The sequence below is a fragment of the Heptranchias perlo genome, chromosome 13, assembly GCF_035084215.1.
Source record: "Heptranchias perlo isolate sHepPer1 chromosome 13, sHepPer1.hap1, whole genome shotgun sequence".
Taxonomy (NCBI): Eukaryota; Metazoa; Chordata; class Chondrichthyes; order Hexanchiformes; family Hexanchidae; genus Heptranchias; species Heptranchias perlo.
In genome coordinates, this window is record NC_090337.1 from 25,619,268 (window position 1) to 25,641,748 (window position 22,481).

General features: G+C 41.3%; 2 protein-coding genes across 3 annotated transcripts in view; one reads left to right on the forward strand and one right to left on the reverse strand.

The window, feature by feature from the left end:
• chrnd (cholinergic receptor, nicotinic, delta (muscle)) overlaps positions 1-17,120 on the forward strand; it is a 40,633-nt gene extending 23,513 nt beyond the window's left edge. Inside the window, exons 6-12 of the mRNA XM_067995184.1 lie at positions 1,471-1,580; positions 3,771-3,971; positions 9,592-9,703; positions 11,092-11,206; positions 12,339-12,555; positions 13,627-13,751; positions 15,446-17,120. Coding sequence (XP_067851285.1) covers positions 1,471-1,580; positions 3,771-3,971; positions 9,592-9,703; positions 11,092-11,206; positions 12,339-12,555; positions 13,627-13,751; positions 15,446-15,628 — 1,063 coding nt within the window. The 3' untranslated portion in view covers positions 15,629-17,120. The remainder of the gene's footprint in view (positions 1-1,470; positions 1,581-3,770; positions 3,972-9,591; positions 9,704-11,091; positions 11,207-12,338; positions 12,556-13,626; positions 13,752-15,445) is intronic.
• A 2,308-nt stretch (positions 17,121-19,428) lies between these two features.
• Positions 19,429-22,481, reverse strand: part of eif4e2 (eukaryotic translation initiation factor 4E family member 2) — a 47,799-nt gene continuing 44,746 nt past the window's right edge. Inside the window, exons 9-10 of one of the 2 annotated variants that reach the window (XM_067995188.1) lie at positions 21,197-21,331; positions 19,429-20,138 (exon numbers count right to left, since the gene is read on the reverse strand). The gene's annotated coding sequence lies outside the window, so the exon portion shown is untranslated. Of the gene's footprint in view, positions 20,146-21,196; positions 21,332-22,481 lie in introns of both variants that reach the window. The other variant, XM_067995187.1, reaches the window with a different exon arrangement.

Sequence of the window (22,481 nt, forward strand, 5' to 3'; positions counted from 1 at the left end):
TTCTCTGTGGAACCTACATCGTCCACCCGATAACATTGATGGGAGGTCCAAGGGATTTTGTTGGTCATGCCTCATTAGCATGCAAGAGGGGATCTGCCACTGCTAATCGCAGTGCTTATTGGATGCTTACCATTTGGGAGGGCAGTAAATCCAGCGGGGCAGATACTGATCATGGGTCTGCAGCAGCACCATGAAGGGGAGGGCTGGAAAGATCGGTGTCCTAATGGAACAGCTTATTTCAGTATCAGGAAAATTTAAAGGGCACATCCAGCAGCAAGGAGATGAACTGAAGGAAGTTTTTAGGGCTCAAAAACTCTCAAAGGAATGAAAGAAAAATGAATGGCAGACCTGCTTCCAGCTTTCTCTTGCTGCAGCGAATGATCCCTTTAAGTAGTGTTGTAAATGGCCGCCTCCAGACTTGTATTGCCCTTGGTTTGTGGGCAGGTTGATGAAGTAGCGGTGGCAGCGCTGACTGACAGTGAAAATTGTGTTGGGGATCCAATCTGACAACATCAGATGACCCCTATTTGAATATTTTAATGAAGTCCTTGCCTGTTTCTGGTGGGAGCACTCGCCCAAAAATCAGAACAGGCGGACTCCCAGTGCTAAGTATGCGGCTTTTCTTTGTTACAATTTTCATCCCGTTTATGCCTAAAAACATTTAAAAGTTGCTCTGTTCACAAAAAAAACTGTCTGTAATGCAGAAAATATTACCCTTAACTGTGATAAACCTCCTCCCACTGCAGTGGAGCTTATCCTTGCTCTAGGCTGAGGTATTATTAATGTCATGGCGTGTTTCATGTTAAATGGTTTGAACTCCTAAAGCAGAGAATAGTAAATCCTGGAGCAATACATCCCTACATTTGCAATTAAGCTTAGATGTATCTAATGAAACACATAACTAATAAGTAGGATGTATCTCCATCAAACATCAATGCATGCTGGCAGAGGAATTGATGATATCCTTCAAAGCGGTTCACATGGAAATGAATACCAACTCTGTACCACCTTCCAGAAGTGAAATGTTGTGATTCACATGAGTATATTATAAAGGCTGTAAATCTCAATTACTAAAATTGATCAGGTCTCCTGCCAACTGCATTGGGTGGGTGGAGCAGAAACTCTGCCCACAGCCCACCCGATATACCCCTGAATCAAAAATTACCCCCTGGCATTAGAGTTCTTGTTATTTGGATGAAAGTAGGTCTAAAGCTGATTGACCTGTTATTGGTACTGGCGCAAGGAAGCTGCTGTTCTTCATGTCATGATGTGGAGATGCCGGTGATGGACTGGGGTTGACAATTGTAAACAATTTTACAACACCAAGTTATAGTCCAGCAATTTTATTTTAATGTCACCACTGACAGATACATTCTGTGTGACTTGTGTTACTGATACTTCTGTACTAATCATTGCACTGACAGAAATTCAGTATTTTGACTTTAATGTTTTTTTCTCTTTCTTTTAAAGCTCTTTTAATTACAATGCAGAGGAGATAAATTTGCAACTGGAAACAGATAATGTAAATGACAAGGAGTTTCCTATTGAATGGATTGCTATTGACCCCGAAGCTTTCACAGGTAAAGCCTTATTGGTGTCCTCTATATTTACCAAACAATACATATCATAAAACAAAGCTCTAATTCACACAACCTGGTAAAATATTTCATCCTTTACTATAATTGTTATTGTAATAAGGTAATGTGATCATATACGGTAGAGACTAAACACATCAACTTTCCCTACAGGAGAAAAAGGCATTCCATGGAAATGTTCTATGGAAAAATTAAACTTAGCATTAGTTAGAGAATCTATACCGGCAACTGATAGTTATTAAATCACAGAGTGGCACTGAACTGAGAACTATTAGGGTAGCTACAACACAAATGATTTGTTTTGCAAAAACCAGTATTGTCCAACAGAAATTGTGGACTAGCTATAGGTGTGGCTACAGTAACACCATTTTAGCCATATGCACTAATTTTAGTAGAAAACGCCTTACATGCACTCACACAATACTGGTAAATGTACTTCAAATGTGTATATTTACTTAACAAACTTCTACCGCCATTCAGTAACCAAGGCGGTAAAGCACGATCAATAAACACTCGCACACTCTGCCTTTCATCTTACCATTTTACCCACAAACGCACAAGAAGATTAAAGTACACATACACTATGAGTATTGAGATCACGTGACCACTGATGGTGTCTATTACTCATTTTTTATTTACTAATCAACAATGCAATTAGCCACATCTGGATTCCCAATGAGCAACATGTGGCTAGTAGCTAATGTATTGGACAACACTGGCATAAACCATTGGTTAGTCAATATTAAATTTCTGATTTGTAGTTGAAGACTTTAATTTCTATTTAGAGTTTTTTTTGCAAAGTTTGGGCAGACTCACCAATGTGGATTCAATGAGAGGCTATAGACTGCCACATATGGGTTAAATTTCTGTAATAGCTGCAGAGATGGCGGGAAATGTGCAGCATGCGATTTGTGTCTTCCATAACTAGGCATGTTCGATTGCATCCCAACTACTGGATCATGATTTCCTGATGTCATGTTTGAGTGTGACCCCTTGCTTGTAGTGCACACAACCTGCAGAATCGGGAAGGTAGGCCTTACTCAACACTGAACTCCTGATTGTGCAACAGAAGATGTTTTTAAAGTGTCAGGGGCCATGCTTCATGTGTGCGCTAGCCTCATTAGAGACATCAAAACTATGCAAATAGATGTTAATCAGTCCCATGACAAATTGCAGTTAAATTAGCAATTGGCAGTTAAATGGGCACTTGGAGGCCTCCATGCTGTGTACTGCAGAAATCCAATATTTAAAGCTAGATTTTACTGATTTGTTGAGACTTGGGCCCAGAAATTTGGCCATGCAACACCTGTTTTTTTGGCAAATTTCTGTCCCTAGTTTTAACTTTATTTAATATCAAGAATTCTAAAAGGAACAATTTTTATGCACAACTACTGCAGATGCTTTCCTGGGCACTGACGGTAAGCTGCCATTTTGCTATGATACTTCCTCATATCTGCAGATTCTGGTTTTAACTTATTCTACTCATGCTGGACTTCATCCTATTAAAGAATGTCATTTCATGAAAAAGACAATATTTTTGTCACAATGCTATGCAGGTGACATGTTTTTACTTGATTTACATCATTGTGTCATGTGTTTCTAAATAAGTGATACAAGGTTTTCATAAAGACTGAACCTGTCTAATAAGATAGTTGTGCTATTGCTGCAAATGGTTTTAGAGCTTTTTTAAAAAACAAAACAAAGGACATATACAAGGTTGAATGAGTGAATAAAACTGTAAAGACTCCATTTTAAACCCAGTTTGTCTGGTTCATACGGACCTATAGGGAAATGACTAACTACAAGTGCAATATATAAAAATAGTACTGAACAAAGTTATTCTGGAGTTGAAGAGCTGTTGTCATCTATTTCATTGGCATTGCAAGCTCCAAAATGCTGACTGATGTTACTCAAATTTCAATTTAAAATAAAAGTAAGACTAAGGAAATCAGCATTATCACATTAGAACTGTATGCAGCTACTAATGTGAAACTACTGCAGCCTGAGTGGATACTTCACAAAAGATTAGAGGGAGGAAGGGAAAGAAGAGAAAACTGGAGCACCTCTGCTGTGTAGATTTGTATATAGTAATATATTTGGGCCTGGGACATGAAGGAAAATTAATTTTGTAAGTTGTTAATTATTGCTGACACCTTTCTTTTTCATTTTACACAGAGAACGGCGAATGGGAAATTGTTCATAAACCTGCGAAAAAGAATATCCATGCAAATATTTCCCCTAACAGCACCAAATACCAGGATATAACATTCTACCTCATTATCAAACGCAAGCCGCTGTTTTATATCATCAACATCATTACTCCCTGCGTCCTCATTTCTTTCCTGGCATCATTAGCCCATTATCTTCCTGCAGACAGTGAGTGTTCCTCTGTATGATTGTATAATTATCCATAAGTAGTTGTTTTTTTTAAGAAACAAACTTATTACCATAGCAACCATCTTAGGTCAATAGAATTTTAGATGGTATAAAAAAAGAAATATCTTGTTTTTTGTAGAATTTTAGAGCTGCATATACGAAAGAGGTAAGTTATATGGTAATTGTAGCATACTTGGTGACTTTGGACCTATGGTTCCCAAAGCTTTCCACCACTGGGGGTTTCCTCACTTCATGTCTGGGCCTGCTGTAGACTAATTGGTAGAGATTTAAAGGTTATACAGGAAACTTGCACTTAAGGCAGGGACCTATCATATGGGGGTGCCAGCTGAGTTAGTTGGAGTCTACCGGAATGGCTACACTATTTCAGGGTATATTCCCATTTTGTATCTTTAATCATGAATTTTAGCTAGGCCAGAGCACTGGGATTTTTAAAATGGTAGTCCTAGCTGCTGTTTGTGATAAGATTTAATTTGCCTTGGAGAATCTGCAGGTAGATTGAATATATAATTCTGTCTGAAGGCATTACATGTTGATGACAGAGAAATTCTCTCTAATCTGTGTGATATTTAATGTGATGATTTCCTGATGCACAATATTCCACAAAAGTGGGAAACTCTTCCTTGCCAGATGTAAAGATTCCAATAGGTTTTGTGTAAAAATCTGAACAACTTATCACATGGTGAGGAGAGTGAATTGCTCTCCCCATTTACCCACATGATAGAAATAATCAATATTGATCACTGACCTGTTGAGTAAGGATTTGGGTTTTCTTCAGACACTTGCCTGTTGTGAAAGGTTTCCTTTGATCTCAGGGATAAGATCCCTGGAGAGGTATATTTGCTCTCCCTATTTATCAGTACAATTGCTTCAACTATTTAGCTCCATATCGCATCAGTTAAACAGAACTTCATGGAGCTAAGCGTTCAGTTATGGCTATCCAAGTCTAAGATAAAGGAGCTTTTCAGTGTGTAACTTGAGAAAAGGGTTATTGTTAACCTAGTGGCATGTTAACCCATTCACTCCATGCATGAGCTATACAAATTTGAGTTCATAATAGGTGTGGGCTTGCTTTGTTGCTATGACAATGAATAAAAAGTGTTGTAAGAACATCTGAAATGTAAAACTGAATGTTGGGGGAGAAAATCCAAGTCGGAATCTGAAGTCCAAATTAATGAAAATGCCTGACTGTACTGCAGAAAAAGTTGAAAAACTATAGTAACCTGAAATGGCAGAGATAATTTTCAACTTCTCCATTGGGGTGGTAACCTGGCAGAGCAGATTGCCCACTCTTTATAGATCCCGCCTGATTTTTGTTCCATTGATTTGAATGGGTTCTACAATGGGCAGGCCATGTATGTTGATTTGAACACAGTAAGGAGGGAGAGGGACGAGGAAGGTGCAGGAAATTGTACTTACAGTTTAGGAGGAACAGGAGAGAAAAGTTTACAGCAGCACTAAATGTAATAGTAGTAAGAAAAATAGACAAGAAAAAAAGAGTTGTAGGATAGAGGTGAAAGAGGGATCATCAATCAGGCAATTATTCAGAGAGCTGATCAGATATAGAGATTTGGCTCGATGGGATTTGGCTCATCCCAGAATGGATTTTTCAAACATTGTAAGGAAGAAAGAACTTGCATTGATATCGCACCTTTCAGGTACTCAGGACATGCCAACGCACTACACAGCCAATTAATTACTTTTGAAGTGTACTCACTGTTGTGTAGGCAACGTAATGTAAGAGCTTTGTTGGTTAGGTTTTAATCTCTGATAGGTTGTTAGCCATTTTTGGTTGGTTTCAGCACAAGAAGCATTAAACCATTGCTTTCTCGAAATAGTTTATTGGAAGTTTTTGTAAGCGAATAATAATTGTGTTCCAGTGTTGTTATGCATCCACTGTGTACTCAGTGTATTGATTCAGGTTGCCCGAAAGAAAGCAGCACTGCCATGGAAATTAACTAAAAAGCTCTTTTATGCATTCATTTGGCACAAATACATTTAGTTTGATTGGTGAATTGTTCGACATTCTCAGTATTATGAATCTGATTCACAAACAAGGGAACAGTCCAAATTCTCCACTGAAACGTCAACTTCACCTATAATCTCGCTATGAGATGCAAAAACAGTGCAGAGCAGTGATCTGCTATTTCAGATAATGGCAGTTTATGAATAATTGTTCCAATTTGTTTGACACAGAGAAGCCTAACAGTAAACAAAAAATCAATGTTGGAGCATGTAATCTACTTTGAATTTAAATTTCCTATCATGGTGATTCTAAAGGATGGATGGTCTTAGGGATAGAATCAATTTTATCTGATATTAGCTCATCTTTTATGGTGTTCCTCGCGTTAATTTTTATAATCACAGAAGCATTATGCCATATAAGACAGAATATATTATTTAATATAGTTTTTCTCCATGTTATTGCTCACAGACAAAAGAATGTTTCTCTTTCTTCCTGTAGCTGTCTCTCTGCTTGTTTCTCACTCTCTAATTCATTCAATCTCCCTATCTTTATCTTTCTGTTTTCTATTCTTCTGTCTCCCTCTTACTTTCTACATTTAATTCACATACAGTATTTTTGTTATCTCTATATCTTTGTATTTGTCTGTAACTCTCATTCTTGTTCCTTTTGTACATGCCTCCTCATGTCTGTCTCCTCATATTTTGGTGGTGGGGCTTGGTTAGTTTTAGATTGAAGTGTACCTTCATCTACCTTTTTAATTGTCCATCAAAACTACAAACAGGCTTTTTCTTTTCATATTACAGAAATTATTTCTCAATTACCCATCACTTCTCTTTGCTTCTCTTTCATGCCCACTGATGAGATGTGACCAAAACAAGTTCAAGGATGCATTCACACTCCACAAGTTTAGTATCGGTGTAAAGCAGAGACACTGGTCTGACAATAAACTTGGAGTATAACTCGTGTGCCAAGTTCTGAATTAACTCTGAAGTGAAGCAGAGTCAGACTACATTATCCAGGCAGTCTTACTCAGCTTCCTTCCAGTGTCACATTGGGTCCTGATGCCAGATTCAAGTTGCATTTACACTGTAACTGTAGCATCAATGAAAAGCCAAACTGCTTCACACCAATCCATCAACTGGAATGTGAATGCACCCAAAAGAAAGAAAGCGAACAAACTTGCATTTTTATAGTGCCATTCACGTGGTCAGAACATCTCAGAGTGCATTGCTGCCAATTAATTACTTTTGAAAAGCAGTCACTGTTATGTGCCAATTGGTGCACAGCAAAATCCCAAACAGCAAATGAGATAAATGGCCAGTTAATCTGTTTTTGATAAGGTTGGTTGAAGGATGAATATTGACCAAGATACCAGGAGAACCCTCTTCTTATCTTCAAATAATGCCTTGGGATCTTTAATGCCTGCCAGAACAGAAAAACAAAACCCCACTTAAACATCTCAGCTGAAAGACGGCCCTTCTGATAACGAAATACTCCTCATTACTGCAACAAAATGTCAGTCTAGAATATGTACTGAACTCTTGAAGTGGGGTTTGAATCCACAATCTTCTGACCCAAAAGTGAGAGTGCCAACTTTTTTTTAGTTCAAATATACTTTATTTCATAAAATTTAAAGATAATCACGGTTTACACACAGTTCAAATATAGGGCACAAAATGCAGCACAGCAGTTCAAGGCAATACAGTACAGATCGTATACACTATGATCTCATTGTTACAATTTTAAAGACTACATATTTTCTAATACATTCTGTACAATATAAGGTGGGGTGGCTTTATACGTTAGCCTTTCCCCATAGGGTCTTTGCGTAGGTCGCACTTCACTTCAGTGCATCCCGCAGCACTTACTTCTGGACCTTAGAGTGCACCAGTCGGCAACACTTGGTTGTGGACAGCTCCTTCAGCTGGAAAACCAGCAGGTTTTGGGGGAACGAAAGGGCCTCCTTCACTGAGTTGATGGGCTTCCAGCCGCAGGTGATATCTGTCTCTGTGTGCGTCCCGGGGAACAGCCCGTGGAGCACGGTGTCCTGTTACCGAGCTGTTGGGGACGAACTGGGACAGATACCAAGCATCTCTCTCCATACCCTCTGCGCAAAGGGGCAGTCCATCAGGAGGTGGACGACGGTCTCCTCCCCACTGCAGCCTCGAGGGCAGCTTGCGGTGGCACTGAGATTCTGTGCATGTAGGAAGAACCGCACTGGGAGGGCCTTTCTCACCACCATCCAGGCTACATCCTGGTGCCTGTTGGTCAGTTCTGGTGACGAGATGTTCAGTCAAATGGCATCGACGGTCTGATCGGGGAAAAGCCCAATCGAGTCCACCCTCTCCTTTCCTCGCAAGACACTCAGGCCGTTTCGTGTCGACCACTGTTTGATGGCCTTGTGGTCGAAGGGGTTCTTCCTCAGGAACTTCACCTGGGACAGATGGGAGGGGAGGGTCCAGCTGGATGGGAGGTCATGCGCCTGCTCAGCCAGCATGGCCAGACCCAGCCTTCTCAGTGTGTTGGACAGGTAGAAACTCAGCACGTAGTGACACTTGGTGTTTGCGTACTGGGGCTCTACATATATCCTGAGGCAGCCACACACGAAGGTGGCCATCAGGATCGGAGCAGCATTGGGGACATTCTTCCCTCCCTTGTCTGGGGGCTTGTACATCGTGACCCTACGGATGCATTCTGCCTTGGTCCTCCAGACAAAGTGGAAGATAGCTCGGTTAACTGTGATGGCAGAATTGTGGGGAGTGCTAACAAATGAGCCAAAATGACACCTAAAAGAGCATTCATACTCCATTGCTTTAGCTTTGGAAGCCCCGTTCACACAGACACCTCAAAAACATGATCTGAATGCCTCAGGATTTCTTTATTTGTAATGGCATGACATCATGACATCAGCACATGCTGCACAAAAAAGTTTAATTGGTTTATTTTTACTTTTAAAATTATTTCAAACTTCATCCCCAGGAGCAACAAACCGAGTGGGGAATAATTTTAATATTTAGATTTTTTCTTCTTAGCACTGGTAAAATTTGCCTTTTGGGACTTGAACCAGAGGATGGCATTGTTACTACAGTCTGCAATCTGCATTTCAGGTTTTTGTTAGACAGTTGGATCTGGATCTCAGTTCGATCTGCCAATGACCCTGTTTACATACCAAACATTACATTTAAAAAAAAATCATCTCTTTAATATATTTTGTTTCCATTTTACATTTCTGTGCATTGCAAGCGATTCTCCAGCCTAAGGAGCAGGCAAACAGCTGCTCCAAACTTCTGACATTGATTTTCCTTATTTTGCTGTGAAAAGGTATATAAGGTATACTGGAGATGACTCTTCTTCCCTCCATACAGGCAAGCAAGTGGTGTTCACTCAGTGCCTCACCTAAATGATACTGCCAGGTGTGGAAGCTTTGTATGTGGGGAATGGGGGGAAGGGAGAAGGTTCAAACCCATGACCTTAGATTCCATGCGTAGCATGTTAGAGTAACAACTAAAAAACTGTTTTCAACTTGACATCAAAATATGCTGATTTTTTTAAAACCAGAGAGGCAGGGACATTCAACGAAACGCAAAACTTCCACTTGATGAATTTGTTGATTTTCTTTTCTCTATTCTTTCTCAGGTGGTGAGAAGATGACCTTGTCTATTTCTGTCTTACTTGCTCAGTCTGTCTTTCTGTTGCTGATTTCACAAAGGTTACCAGAGACAGCTCTAGCTGTTCCACTAATTGGCAAGTGAGTGATCTTTAGCTGTAGACTTTGAAAAATTCCAAACCATTCCTTGTCGAACACTAGTTGCAGAGGTACTGTATTGTGACATGACTATGGCGAGGGATGGTGAAGAATAGCAAATTAACAACTTGTTAGATTCTAAATAAATGCACACAAGATTAAAAGTAAATCTTAATAAATGCAGACAGCTTATTTACATTGAATGGGAGAAACAACCCTTTCTGAAATACTTACAACTTATCCAGCCTATAAATGCCAGCTTTTTGCACCGTCCAAATTATATATACAGCATTATACCATGACAAATATATATAAGGGTGGGGGAAGTGGATTTCCTCATTGTTTTTGGCACATTAGCACCTCGTAAATGATGCAGGAAATTATTTTTAGGCAGAAAAATTGGATGTAAGTCATTTCCACCATTACACTTCCCCGAGTTTCCACCCATTTTTTCAGCCTTCCGCTCTCCGAATTGCAATATGTCAAAATGAGAGCCAGTGGTGCAGCAGCTCCAAGTTTCCTGGCTTTGCACTCCTAATGCTCTGTGGGTAACTGATAGGGTCAGCTGATACTGATGGAAACGAGGAGTTTCTAAGCTTGAAGACTCTGGAGAGTTTGAATAGCAATTTCTGCAGATGGGAAACAATTTTTTTCCCATTCTGCCTACAGACACCTGCATTTGCTTCTGACTGGGTCAGACTACTGAGAGATTTTTCTATTACCCCCCCCCCCACCTCACCCTTACCCACAGAGATGGCTTCTCAGGAACAGGTACGACAGTCCCCATGGGGATACACTTGTATGCCATTATCATGGAAGAGGAAGAGAAGCATCTCAGAGTGGAGCAAAGGAGACTCAGGCAGCATTTAAGGAGGATGCAGTCTACCAGATGTTATCCTACCTCCATAGAAAATACATGCAGCACAGGTCATTTGAGGACCTTTCTGAGGAGTTGTGCATTAGAAGAGTGCACTTTACCAACGAGGCAAAAGGGCAACTCTGTCACCTGCTGCATGAGGAGCTGCAGCCATGCTCATCCACCTGTACTGCTCTCACTGCTGTAACCACTGCACTCAACTTCAGTACGACAAAGCCCACCCCTTACTCCCATGGGTAATAGCCCCAGTAAGGGTTGCCCAAACAGCAGCAATGCATTAACATCAGGCACATGCCTTAATGACAGCGATAAAAGGACAATGTGCTAAACACATCACATTTAAGAGTAAGAGGCAACTTTGGGACTTGAATATGGCATTTTCACATCAAGAAAAGATTCCACTGTTTCTATCCGCAAACCAGCCTCAATATTGTACAATTTCAAAACTGATAAAGGAGCAAAAAATGACTTTGTAGGAAGAGTATTGAGTAACCTTGCTTGTCTTGTTTTCCAGATACTTGATGTTCATAATGGGTCTGGTCACCATTGTGGTAGTGAACTGTATCATTGTGTTAAACTTCCATTACCGAACTCCCAGCACTCACGTTCTCTCATCCTGGACTAAATGGGTACAGTAACAATAGTAATGTCTTTGTGTAGACTTTGCATTTCACCTCACCATCTCCATTTGAATAACAAGGCAATGTCCCTTTTGATATCTTCCTCAAGGAGGAAAAAGCCCAATGAATTAATGTGTTCTCTAGGTTGATTGTATCCTGCCACTCTTGCCTACTTGTCCCCATCCCCTTTAATCAGTTTGGACAAGTGAATAAAATGGAAAACTAAAAGCATTGAAATGAAAAGACTATTAAAATGATGTCCAAACAAAACTATTTCCATTCATAATGCCAGTTGGCCTTTGCTACGGCAACCAAATGGACATTTTCATATATGAGCTTTGGCAATGAGAGAGAGCAGATTACCCATGGGGGCATCCGATCCCGTCTTTGTCTATCAACTAGATGTGCGCACTTTCCAATGGGACTCCTGGAGGGGAGGGAAGGCCAAATTCTCCTCTCTCTAATTCAGAGGGACTGAAACCAACTATAGTGCTCCTACCACTGTACCAGCTCAGATCAAATCAACAGCATGGACTGGGGATCAAACTTCGACTTTCTTGGTCTATATAAGCCATCTACTCACAGTATAGGCTCAGTGGGCCATCAGGGAAAGCTTGGGTTTAAAATTTCAATTTAAAAAATGTTTTTGTCACATTTATTCTCTCATTTTTGCTTCATTCCCCTAACAAAGAGACAGCCTGGCTGCCCGTTCCCAGGCTTCTGATAGTGTTTCTCTTGAACCAGTCACCAGAAGGTATGCTAGACTGGCAAGGAGGGTGATGCCCGATTGGCTTTCTCTCCTATCCTTGCCATGCCATGTCTAATTTCCACTTATTTCTGTTCCGTGGCATCCCAGCCGATAGAGCTTGCAGTGTGGAAAATTATAGTGTAAAACATGCACCCTTCAACTGAATAAAGTACATTAAAGCACCAATGTGCTGTACCAGCCACTACCTGGCAAACATCAAGGCTAAGCTCATATTAGTCAGAGGTTGATAAGTGCAATATGCAGGAGAAAGGTGTTTGCATTTTTATTTTGAATGTGATAACTGTTTATAATTTCATTGAGCTAGACAATTTCAATGAAAGTGATTCTGCTTTTAAAGGTATTTATCCATACAATCCCATTTTGATTTTCTAGCTTTTTTTGGAAAAACTCCCACGGATTCTGCACATGTCCCATCCTGATGACAATGAGTCATCACCATGGGAGAACAATGTGATGCAGCGACGCAGCAGTTCCATTGGATACATTGCCAAAGCACAAGAATATTTTACCATCAAATCCAGAAGTGAACTTATGTTTGAGAAACAATCTGAACGTCATGGCCTGAGGACACGAGCCACTCCAACTATCAGTGAGTATCCCCAGCATTGAAACTGCATTAGTAGGTTAATCAGACAAATTCCAGCCAGGTCTAATTACTTAAAGGAATGTTCAAAGGTTTCCTTGATGGCTTAACTGGTTAAGACGGTGACTAGCTAAGTTTTAGAGACCAAGAAGTTCCTTGGTTGGATACTGCTGAGGAGGAGAAGGGAGAACATTTTGCATGGAACTAATCACGTAAAAAGTAATTGGTATTCTCATTTTGAATCTTTTAAAGCCCGATTTCAAAATATGGCTCTTTATGCTGAATAAAATGATCTACAATCTGCTCTTCAATAATAGGCATGTAATATAATTTCCTCCCCTCTCCTCAAGGTGTTAGTTCCTTGCTGGGGTAAGGCTCCATGGGTCTCAACCAATTAGTCATTTTTTATAGATGAATCTTCAAGCTATTCAACTGTGGAGCCACAACTGCCCATCCTCAACTGAAATTAACAAATGCAGACTTCAGTAATAGTTGTTGGAAGGCAATCAGGGGCAGCTTTTGCACCCAGAGGCACTTGGCAATTGTAGCACCTTTTATGATATCCCGGCTGAGATCAGTTCACTCGGTACAGATCGGGATCAAACTAGGGACCTTCAATGTTCTGTTTGGCTCATCTGCTTACTGGATAAACTCAGAGCCATTGGGGAGCCAGGATCTTGGGGTATACAAATATTGTATGTATACTTACCTGACCTTTTTTAATAAAAACTTAGATAAATAAAATTGCCAGTTATTTTGCATGTCATCGTTGTAGAATTATAAAAGAGACTAGGCTGAGAATGATATATAATGTTCTACATTTTAAAATCAAGCTGAAGATTGAAGTAGTAATTTATAAAAAAGTTAAAGATGAACTTCTACTGCTCCTAATATCAGAGTTCTCCCAAATCTGAATTTCACTTTTCTTGAACCTAAATATCAGGGCAAGCTGGAGAGGCTGAAACCAATATTCTTATGTGTATTTTTGTATGAATTAGCCTCATTTAAAAAAAATCACATCTTATTTAGAAATCCCTTCCAACAGGGAAAAAAATAAATGCAATTTTTTAAAACCAGGTTTTGGAAGCAGTGGCATTGATAATGAGGACATTTCAGACCAGCTGTACGCAGAGATCAAGTCGGGTATCGATGGGGCAAATTACATTGTGAAACACATAAAAGACAAGAATGACTATGATGAGGTAGGTCTGATGAACAAGAAAATACTGCATTAATCAATCACACTTTCCTTCAATAGTTCTCTCTGGCACTGAACACAACTGATATTTCTATAGCGCTTCTCACAAGGAAAGACATTTCAGATTCTTTGCAGGGAGGTGGAAAACAGTAGACATAAAGCAGGAGGGAAAAAGGAAAACAAAAAAAAGACTGGGGAGGGAGCAAAAGCCTGATTTGAAGATAAGTGTTTTTAGGATGCTTTCTAAAGCAGGAAGAGAGTGACCCCTTAATATACTACCCACTTGATCATAAGTGTTGCAGCTACTCCTGACCAATCTTTTGTTTCTTAACCTGTCCCATTACCATCTTCCTTGCCTTGCACCATCATCCCTTCTGTCATTTAATCTCTCTTGCCCACTACCCTATCACAGACCTTCCCTTTTGTTCTTCCCTTCCCTCCCTCCCCCTTTCCCTGGCTCTGTACTTGCTTAAAAACTAACTCTTTTAACATCTTCCAATTCTGATGAAAGGTCTTCGACCTGAAACGTTAACTATTTCATTCTCCACAGATGCTGCCTCACTTGCTGATCTTCTCCAGCATTTTCTGTTTTTGTTTGTGACGCTTGATCATAATTTGTTTTGGGACCAATGATATAGTATTAGCTGCAGAATCAATGCCTGAAACAATGTTTGTTGCCCAATGTATGAAGTACAGGCCACAAGATAAAAGCTCATTGCAATGTATCATTTTTCACAGTAGCCTACAAAGAAATAAATCACACACCAGAATAGGGTATGTGTACAGGGTAATATTTTAGGGGTGATGTGGATGGTTAGATGGCTTTCCTCATCAGAATTCATACAAAACTGCTGCCCGTATCATAATGCGCACCAAGTCCCGTTTACCCATCACCCCTGTGCTTGCTGACCTACACATTCTCCTGGTCCCAGAACGCCTCGATTTTAAAATTCTCACTCTCATATTCAAATCCCTCCATGGCCTTGCCCCTCCGTATCTCTGTAACCTCCTCCAGCCCTACAACCCACGAGAACTCTGCATTCCTCCAATTCTGGCCTCTTGTGCATCTCGACTCCCATTGCCCTAACATTGGTGGCCGTGCCTTCAACCGTCTAGGCCCGATGCTCTGGAGTACCCTCTGCCTCTCGACACCTCTCTCCTTTTAAGACACTCCTTAAAACCTACCTCTTTGACCAAGTGTTTAGTCATCCGTCCTGATATCTCCTTCTTTGGCTTGGTGTCAATTTTTGTCTGATTACACTCCTGTGAAGTGTCTTGTGATGTTTCCACATTAAAAGTGCTTTATAAATGGTTGTTGTTGAATGAATTTCCTAAAAGTCTACTTAGTCAATCAGTTGAAAATCCATGTGTTATGGACAACTACCTGCAAGTAGTGAATCAAATATTACTTATGAAAATTCTTTACATAATTATGCATAAAGTTATTTCTATTTTGTGTTGCATGAAAGTTTACTTTCATTACACTTCCAACCATACTATGTAACTGACAGTAGTTCATCGGATAAAATGCTATTGTTTACTTATTTATTTTAACTTTTATTTAAAGTATGCTTTAAGAACAATGTTACAACTTGATTCACCAGTAGAGATTTGCGCATTCAGTACAAAGTGGATTTTGCATAAATTTCTTTTAAAAATACAACTTCTGGCTAAAACATTTTTTTCTTTTTGTTTCAGGAAGTTGACAACTGGAATCGAGTGGCCCGGACTATAGACAGGCTGTGTTTGTTCATCATAATTTCAGTGATGATCTGTGGAACAATCTTCATGCTCATGATGGGAAACCTTAATCACCCCCCACCATTACCATTTGAAGGCGATCTCTTTGAATATTCATCAGATCGCCCACGATGTATGTAGCTTTCAGGATACTACAGAACATCACTGGAGAGTCTGCTGCTCCCCCATCCCCCCCACGTCATCCCCCCACCTACACGTCCCCCCATCTTCCCAGCCCCCACTACCTCCGCACCACCCTCCTACACCTCACAATCCCACTCCACCACCCCCACCCTACTATCCCCACCACCCCACCCTACCACACCCCCCCATGCTACCCCATCCTTCTACACACCCCCACCCCAACACCCAGCTCCCCCCAATCCACCCTCCTACACCCCCCCCAACTCCACCCTCCTACACCACCCCCCCCCACTCCACCCTCCTACACCCCCCCCACTCCACCCTCCTACACACCCCCCCCACTCCACTGGTAGTGGTTGTTGGAGGCCAATCATCTCAGCCCCAGGACATTGCTGCAGGAGTTCCTCAGGACAGTGTCCTAGGCCCAACCATCTTCAGCTGCTTCATCAATGATCTTTCCTCCATCATAAGGTCAGAAATGGGGATGTTCGCTGATGATTGCACAGTGTTCAGTTCCATTCGCAACCCCTCAAATAATGAAGCAGTCTGAGCCCACATGCAGCAAGACCTGGACAACATCCAGGCTTGGGCTGATAAGTGGCAAGTAACATTCACGCCAGATAAGTGCCAGGCAATGACCATCTCCAACAAGAGAGAGTCTAACCACCTCCCCTTGACATTCAACGGCATTACCATCGCTGAATCCCCCACCATCAACATTCTGGGGGTCACCATTGACCAGAAACTTAACTGGACCAGCCATATAAATACTGTGGCTACGAGAGCAGGACAGTGGCTGGGTATTCTGCGGCGAGTGACTCACCTCCTGACTCCCCAAAGCCTTTCCCCCATCTACAAGGCACAAGTCAGGAGTGTGATGGAATACTCTCCACTTGCTTGGATGAGTGCAGCTCCAACAACACTCAAGAAGCTCGACACCATCCAAGATAAAGCAGCCCACTTGATTGGCACCCCATCCACCAGCCTAAACATTCACTCCCTTCACCACCGGCGCACAGTGGCTGCAGTGTGTACCATCCACAGGATGAACTGCAGCAACTCGAAAAGGCTTCTTCGACAGCACCTCCCAAACCCGTGACCTCTACTACCTAGAAGGACAAGAGCAGCAGGCACATGGGAACAACACCACCTGCACGTTCCCCTCCAAGTCACACACCATCCCGACTTGGAAATATATCGCCGTTCCTTCATCGTCGCTGGGTCAAAATCCTGGAACTCCCTTCCTAACAGCACTGTGGGAGAACCGTCACCACACGGACTGCAGCGGTTCAAGAAGACGGCTCACCACCACCTTCTCAAGGGCAATTAGGGATGGGCAATAAATGCCGGCCTCGCCAGCGACGCCCACATCCCATGAACGAATAATAAAAAAAACCTTCCTACACCCTCCACTCCACCCCCTTCTACACCCTCCACTCCGTCCCCTACTACCCTTCTATACACCTACCTCTACCCACCCACTCCACCCTCCTTCTACACCCCCCACCACCCTTCTATACACCTATCCCTCCTACACCCACCCACCCTCCTCCACTCCACCCTCCCCCACTCCTCCGTCCTCCGTCCCCCCACCTTCCCAAACCCCAACTCCCTCTATACCCAGCCACCTTCTCCCACACCCCCCCTCCTGCACCCCCCACTCCACCCTCCTACGTCCCCCCACCTTCCCAAACCCCAACTTCCTCTACACCCCGCCACCTTCTCCCACACCCCACCCTCCTGCACCTCACCACCTCCACCCCCCCACCCTCCTACACCTACACCCCCCCACGTCCCCCGCCCCCCACCCTCCTACACCTCCACCCCCCCACCTCCCCCGCCCCCCACCCACCTACACCTACACCTCCACCCCCCCACCTCACCCGCCCCGATTATAGTTGTAATTTTGTCATGGCAAATTTTGGGGAAAATCATGGATTAATCATAGCAAAAATATTAGACGTCATGGTAAATTTCATGAGCTGTCACAAGCATATTTTGTTGCACACATTGTTAAATGGATCTATTAAAAAATTGTAAATCATTGTATTGATCTTACAGTACATGAGCAATGTACCCTCACAATCTTCTTTTCTCCGTTGAAACCAAGTTTAGCTCTCCTTATAACATGGAGCTGTAAATCACAGAATCATCCCTGTTGCTTTTATATGAACTACCTTCCTCTCAACAATCTCCTTTTGAAGATAAAGTGCCCAAAACCACCTATATTCCAAATACTCCTTTGCTGTTGATCTCCAATGTTTTGTGCAGATTAGCATCTATAAAGAGACGAGGAATAATGCTGCTCATCATCATGGCATAAATTAATATCACTTGATTTTTTAGCATGACCAAAACTTATTTTTTATTTTAGTTTTTGCTGATCTAAGGTTGAACAGTTCTCAGCAATTTGCCTAAGATTTATGTTCCCTTGACAGTCAGGCCCATTTTAGAATCAGTTAAATGAATTAACGGTTTCCTGTCCTGTGGTTTAACATAAAATGTGACGTGTGCTGATTATTATATTAAATTAGTAAAGACTTAGCGGGTTGGTTCTGGCCTGAATTAGAATGGGAATGTTGGTCCCAGTAGCAGTCAGATATATCTTGGTTCAGCCCAGCTTTCTTGGGTACTCCTTTCTCTGTATATTCTTGATCCAGACAGATCTAGGAATCTTTTGCTTTTTTGCAGACCATATTTTGTCTTTTATCATCTTTCATATCTCATGTTAATATTGCTACTGTTGGATGCTTTGTAAGCCTGTGGCAATTAGGTTTTTATTTTCTTCTTTTATGGTTTCAGCTTGGGTGGTCTCAATTTTATTTAGACTGTAAAGAAAAAATTTAAAACCCCAGTTCAGCAATCTAAAATTTGTGCCCCCGACTGAATTATTTTTTGTAAATGAAATATAACATGAGTAATTCTAGAAGGAATATTTAGACAGTAAACGTTACAAAATTAGCCATTACTAGACCGCTCACATTAAGAAGGGGATCAATGGACTGAATTTTCCTCATTGTCCCCTACAGGGTCAGAAGCAGCACTGCAGCACCAGAAGAGGCAGGAGGCCAGGTTAAAGGGGCCACAGGGCCCCGAAAACTGCAGCAAATTACTTACTGCTGAGACTGAGGCCTTACAGCAGGTGAAGGATTGGGCTGAAATGGAGAAAAAAGAAGCCACTACTAGGCCTTCTTCCTCAATCAGGAAACATTAGGGCCTTCCCACCATTACCCAGGGGACCACCGCCATACTTCACCTGGTGGTCCCGGGGAGTGGTGTTATGAGAGGCGGACAGGAGGAAAATGGGCCAGGAACCCAGGTCCCACTTTCCCTGCGGGCATTTATATGCAGCAGGTAGGGAAAGTGCAGGCAGTGGCAGAGAAATTAAGGTTGGGGTGGGAGAAAGCAGTTGGCCTCGCTGGAAGATTTTCCACACTGTTCTCCATCCAATTTGGGGCAGGATAGCAGAGGAAATCCAGGCTAATAGATCAGAACAAATCAGTGATTTCAATGATTAATCTATCTTAAATCTAGATTCCACATCTGAATGAAGTTCTTTCAATAAAAAACTTTATTCCAGCTATTTAAATCACAACAAATCTGGACACAAATCATCTGGACAGATGATTTGTGTCCAGTCCTCTGCCAATGACATTGTTGATTGAAAGTTGGAGAGAACAAGTGACTCACCCTCAGATTTTCTGTGGGGAAGGACCTAGTCTCCATTCAGCACCTCCTTGACCGGAGGTCACCGGTTACGGTTATTGGCTTAGTACAAAGAGAAGAGTCAATTCTCTCTTAATTCTCAATTCGCTTTATTAACGTTGTTAGATCATGTACATATAGCTTATATGTCTGATTAGATATAGGCATGCAGTTTACAGCAGGTTATACAGTTTTATACCCAAACTAGGATTTAAACGCACACCCACTAGGTTTCTCTGACACTCCCTGAGTGGTCACAGAATAGAAAGGATATTAAATTACCCGGAAAGGAGAGCGGACGCTGGCCAGGCGTTCCGTTCTCTCTCTCTTGATGTCGTCTCCACGTCCCTGACGTAGGGTCTTCCACTTCCACGATGGTTGGTCTCCGGAGTCTCGCACTGGCACCAAGCCTGCAATTCTTCATTCTTATTCCAAGTCTTATCTCTTCGAGCTGTGTTGTCTTTCTCCTGTTGGTTTAGATTTGCTCGAGTGGTCGGTGTCATCCCCTGATTGGCTCTGTTCCAAGGGGTTAGGTAGCATTACCTCATTACTCCTTTTCTAAATAAGGACTGGTGTCTCATCACATCCCCTTTGTCTCTTAGAAGCGTAGCTAATTCAAACCGGTTCTAGCCAGCTCAGACCAGTGACTGAACTTCAGGTTACTTCAGTTCAAAAGTTACTTTTGCCTGAGTGTTAGCAATTCGGAATAAACTCAGTAGTTTTTGCAGCCCCTGGCCAACGTGTTAGCAATTCGGAATAAACTCAGTAGTTTTTGCAGCCCCTGGCCAACAGATGGTCAAGACTAGAAACTCAAAGAGGCAAAATAGGAACAATTATTAATCATGAGATTAATAAATCTTATTTATAGAGTGTTTAATGTTATTTTTCATCACTTGATATTAAAGGTATTGTTTTATTGCAGCAAAATGATTTGTGCCAGTTGCTGTGCAAATTATTGGAGTATTATTGCAAACCAGAACTGAGAATCTAGTGGAGTTTTTTGTAAATAATAATTAACATTGCCTGGACGGTTTCAAAAGTGAGGCTTTAAAATTGTCTGAAACTCTTGGAATTTAACAAATTGTTTCAATCTCTCCCTCCCCTACCTCCCCAAGTGTATTTGAAGTGCATGCATACTGTGCACAATTAACCTGAAGGCAAAGTTTGGATCGTGGGAGCATAAGAGACGAGAACTAACTTTTTATAGCTTTTGCTTCAGGTTCCCAAAAATGCAGGCATAATACACAAAGTAATTAATGAAATCTAACATTTATAGAGGCTGTCTGGTTATTTTATCTAAATCAATACTTTAACTTTTTAAATTCTTCCAAATGTTTCTTGGCTGACAAGTATTTATGTATCAGTTCAAGTTCTTTGACAGAGCTTAAGGAAAGAACTTGCAACCAGTGGTTTGAGCACAAAAGTTCCTGTAATTCAATCATGAACCTGGAAGAAGTTCAATAGTATCCAATGCTGAAGAGGTTTAAAAATAACATTTTAACCAATCACGGGACAAGACAATAGCCAATTATTCCGACATACCTATCAATTGTAAGGCTAAGATTTAACATTTAAAATCTTTCTAATGAAAAATTATTACTCTACTATAGACATACTTGTGGGCACATTTGTCCTGCAGTGTGGTAATTTACTTTATCATGAAAAGATCATAATACCTGGCCAAAGGCTACTGCGCAGATGTTATGCACTTGAAGTTTTTTAAACTGGGGTCCCTAGATCAAGTTCTTCATTTGTATTAGTTTTTGGAGACTGCATTAACCTCCGCCACGCATTGCACACGGCTCTCCTCTGGAGAGGGTGACCTGGCGTTCCAAACAAGTCAACTTTCCTGGCACATACCTCATATTGCAGGGCCTCTACTGCTACCTCATGGAACCCAGTCATTCTTCTGCTGTTCCGTTTCATTTATCAAATTCTTCAGTGACTTCCTGGCTCAGCTTATGCTCTAGGAAACTGCTGTAGACCTTTAAGTACCTGTAATAGCACATCGAAATTGCATGCACTTAGTTGCAAGCTCCCAGACACCACCCAAACACCATAAATATTTAAATTGGGGGAGAGCTGGAAGTTAAGACCGAAATAGATGTGCATTGAGAATGGGGTGGAAGTTCTGCCACGCTCTATTTCCACCTCACTAGTGCCACGATCAGAATGTTTACCCTCATTAGTGATCTATGTGAAACTATCCATGTGCAATATATTTGGGGCAGGTTGTGCATAATTCAGTAACACTTCAATACATGCTAGACAGAAGGAATTTGTTGCTTAGGTTTAATACGTTAATGTCTGTTGAAATATCAAAAAGGGTACACTGTTTTAATTTCTTGATCTTCTTTCATAGATTCTTTCATAAGATTCTTTCAGAACCATGGCAATATTCTGAACATTAATTTATGTGTCATCCCTCATGTATGCAGACTCCATGAGAAAAGAATTTAAATAAAATCTAGAAAAAAGTCTCTATACTACAATTCTAAAAAAAAAAATCACAAATTGGAGTAGGTGGATACTCCCTGAAATACTGAATGATCAAATACCTGAATGTGCATTGGCATCTTGCAAATAACCAGATTATGTGATGGCAGCAGCCCAAGAATCAGAGCAAGAGCACTGAACTTATACTGAAATAATTATGTATTTCTGCCATAATTTAGAAGAATTACTTGCGTGGGCATCCTTAGTTGGAATACATATGGAGGACATAGCTCCTTACATTGAAGGTGTTGATACAGCTAGATGAGTGACTACACATATTTTTAGTGCAGCACATCAATGCTACAGCTATTCATTTACAACTCATCTGTCTTTCCTCATAAGACATTGATGTATTGTTCTGTTATCGTAATGCAATTTTTAGTCACTGTCGCAATCTTTGCCTTGCATACCATGCCATGGTTTCATATTGTTGCGCTTGCAAGCAAAAAACAAAGACCAGTTTAGCAAAGAGGTCATGGATCACACCATCATTCCTGCACGTTTAACAATGTAATCCATATAGAGGGGCATTTTCTCCTCAGAGAGGAGATGTGTGAGACATAAAAACAGACACACTAAGAGACAAATATCCAGTGCCTTAAAAATTGGTTAACTTGCTGAAATTAATTCCAAGATCATAGAGAATGAC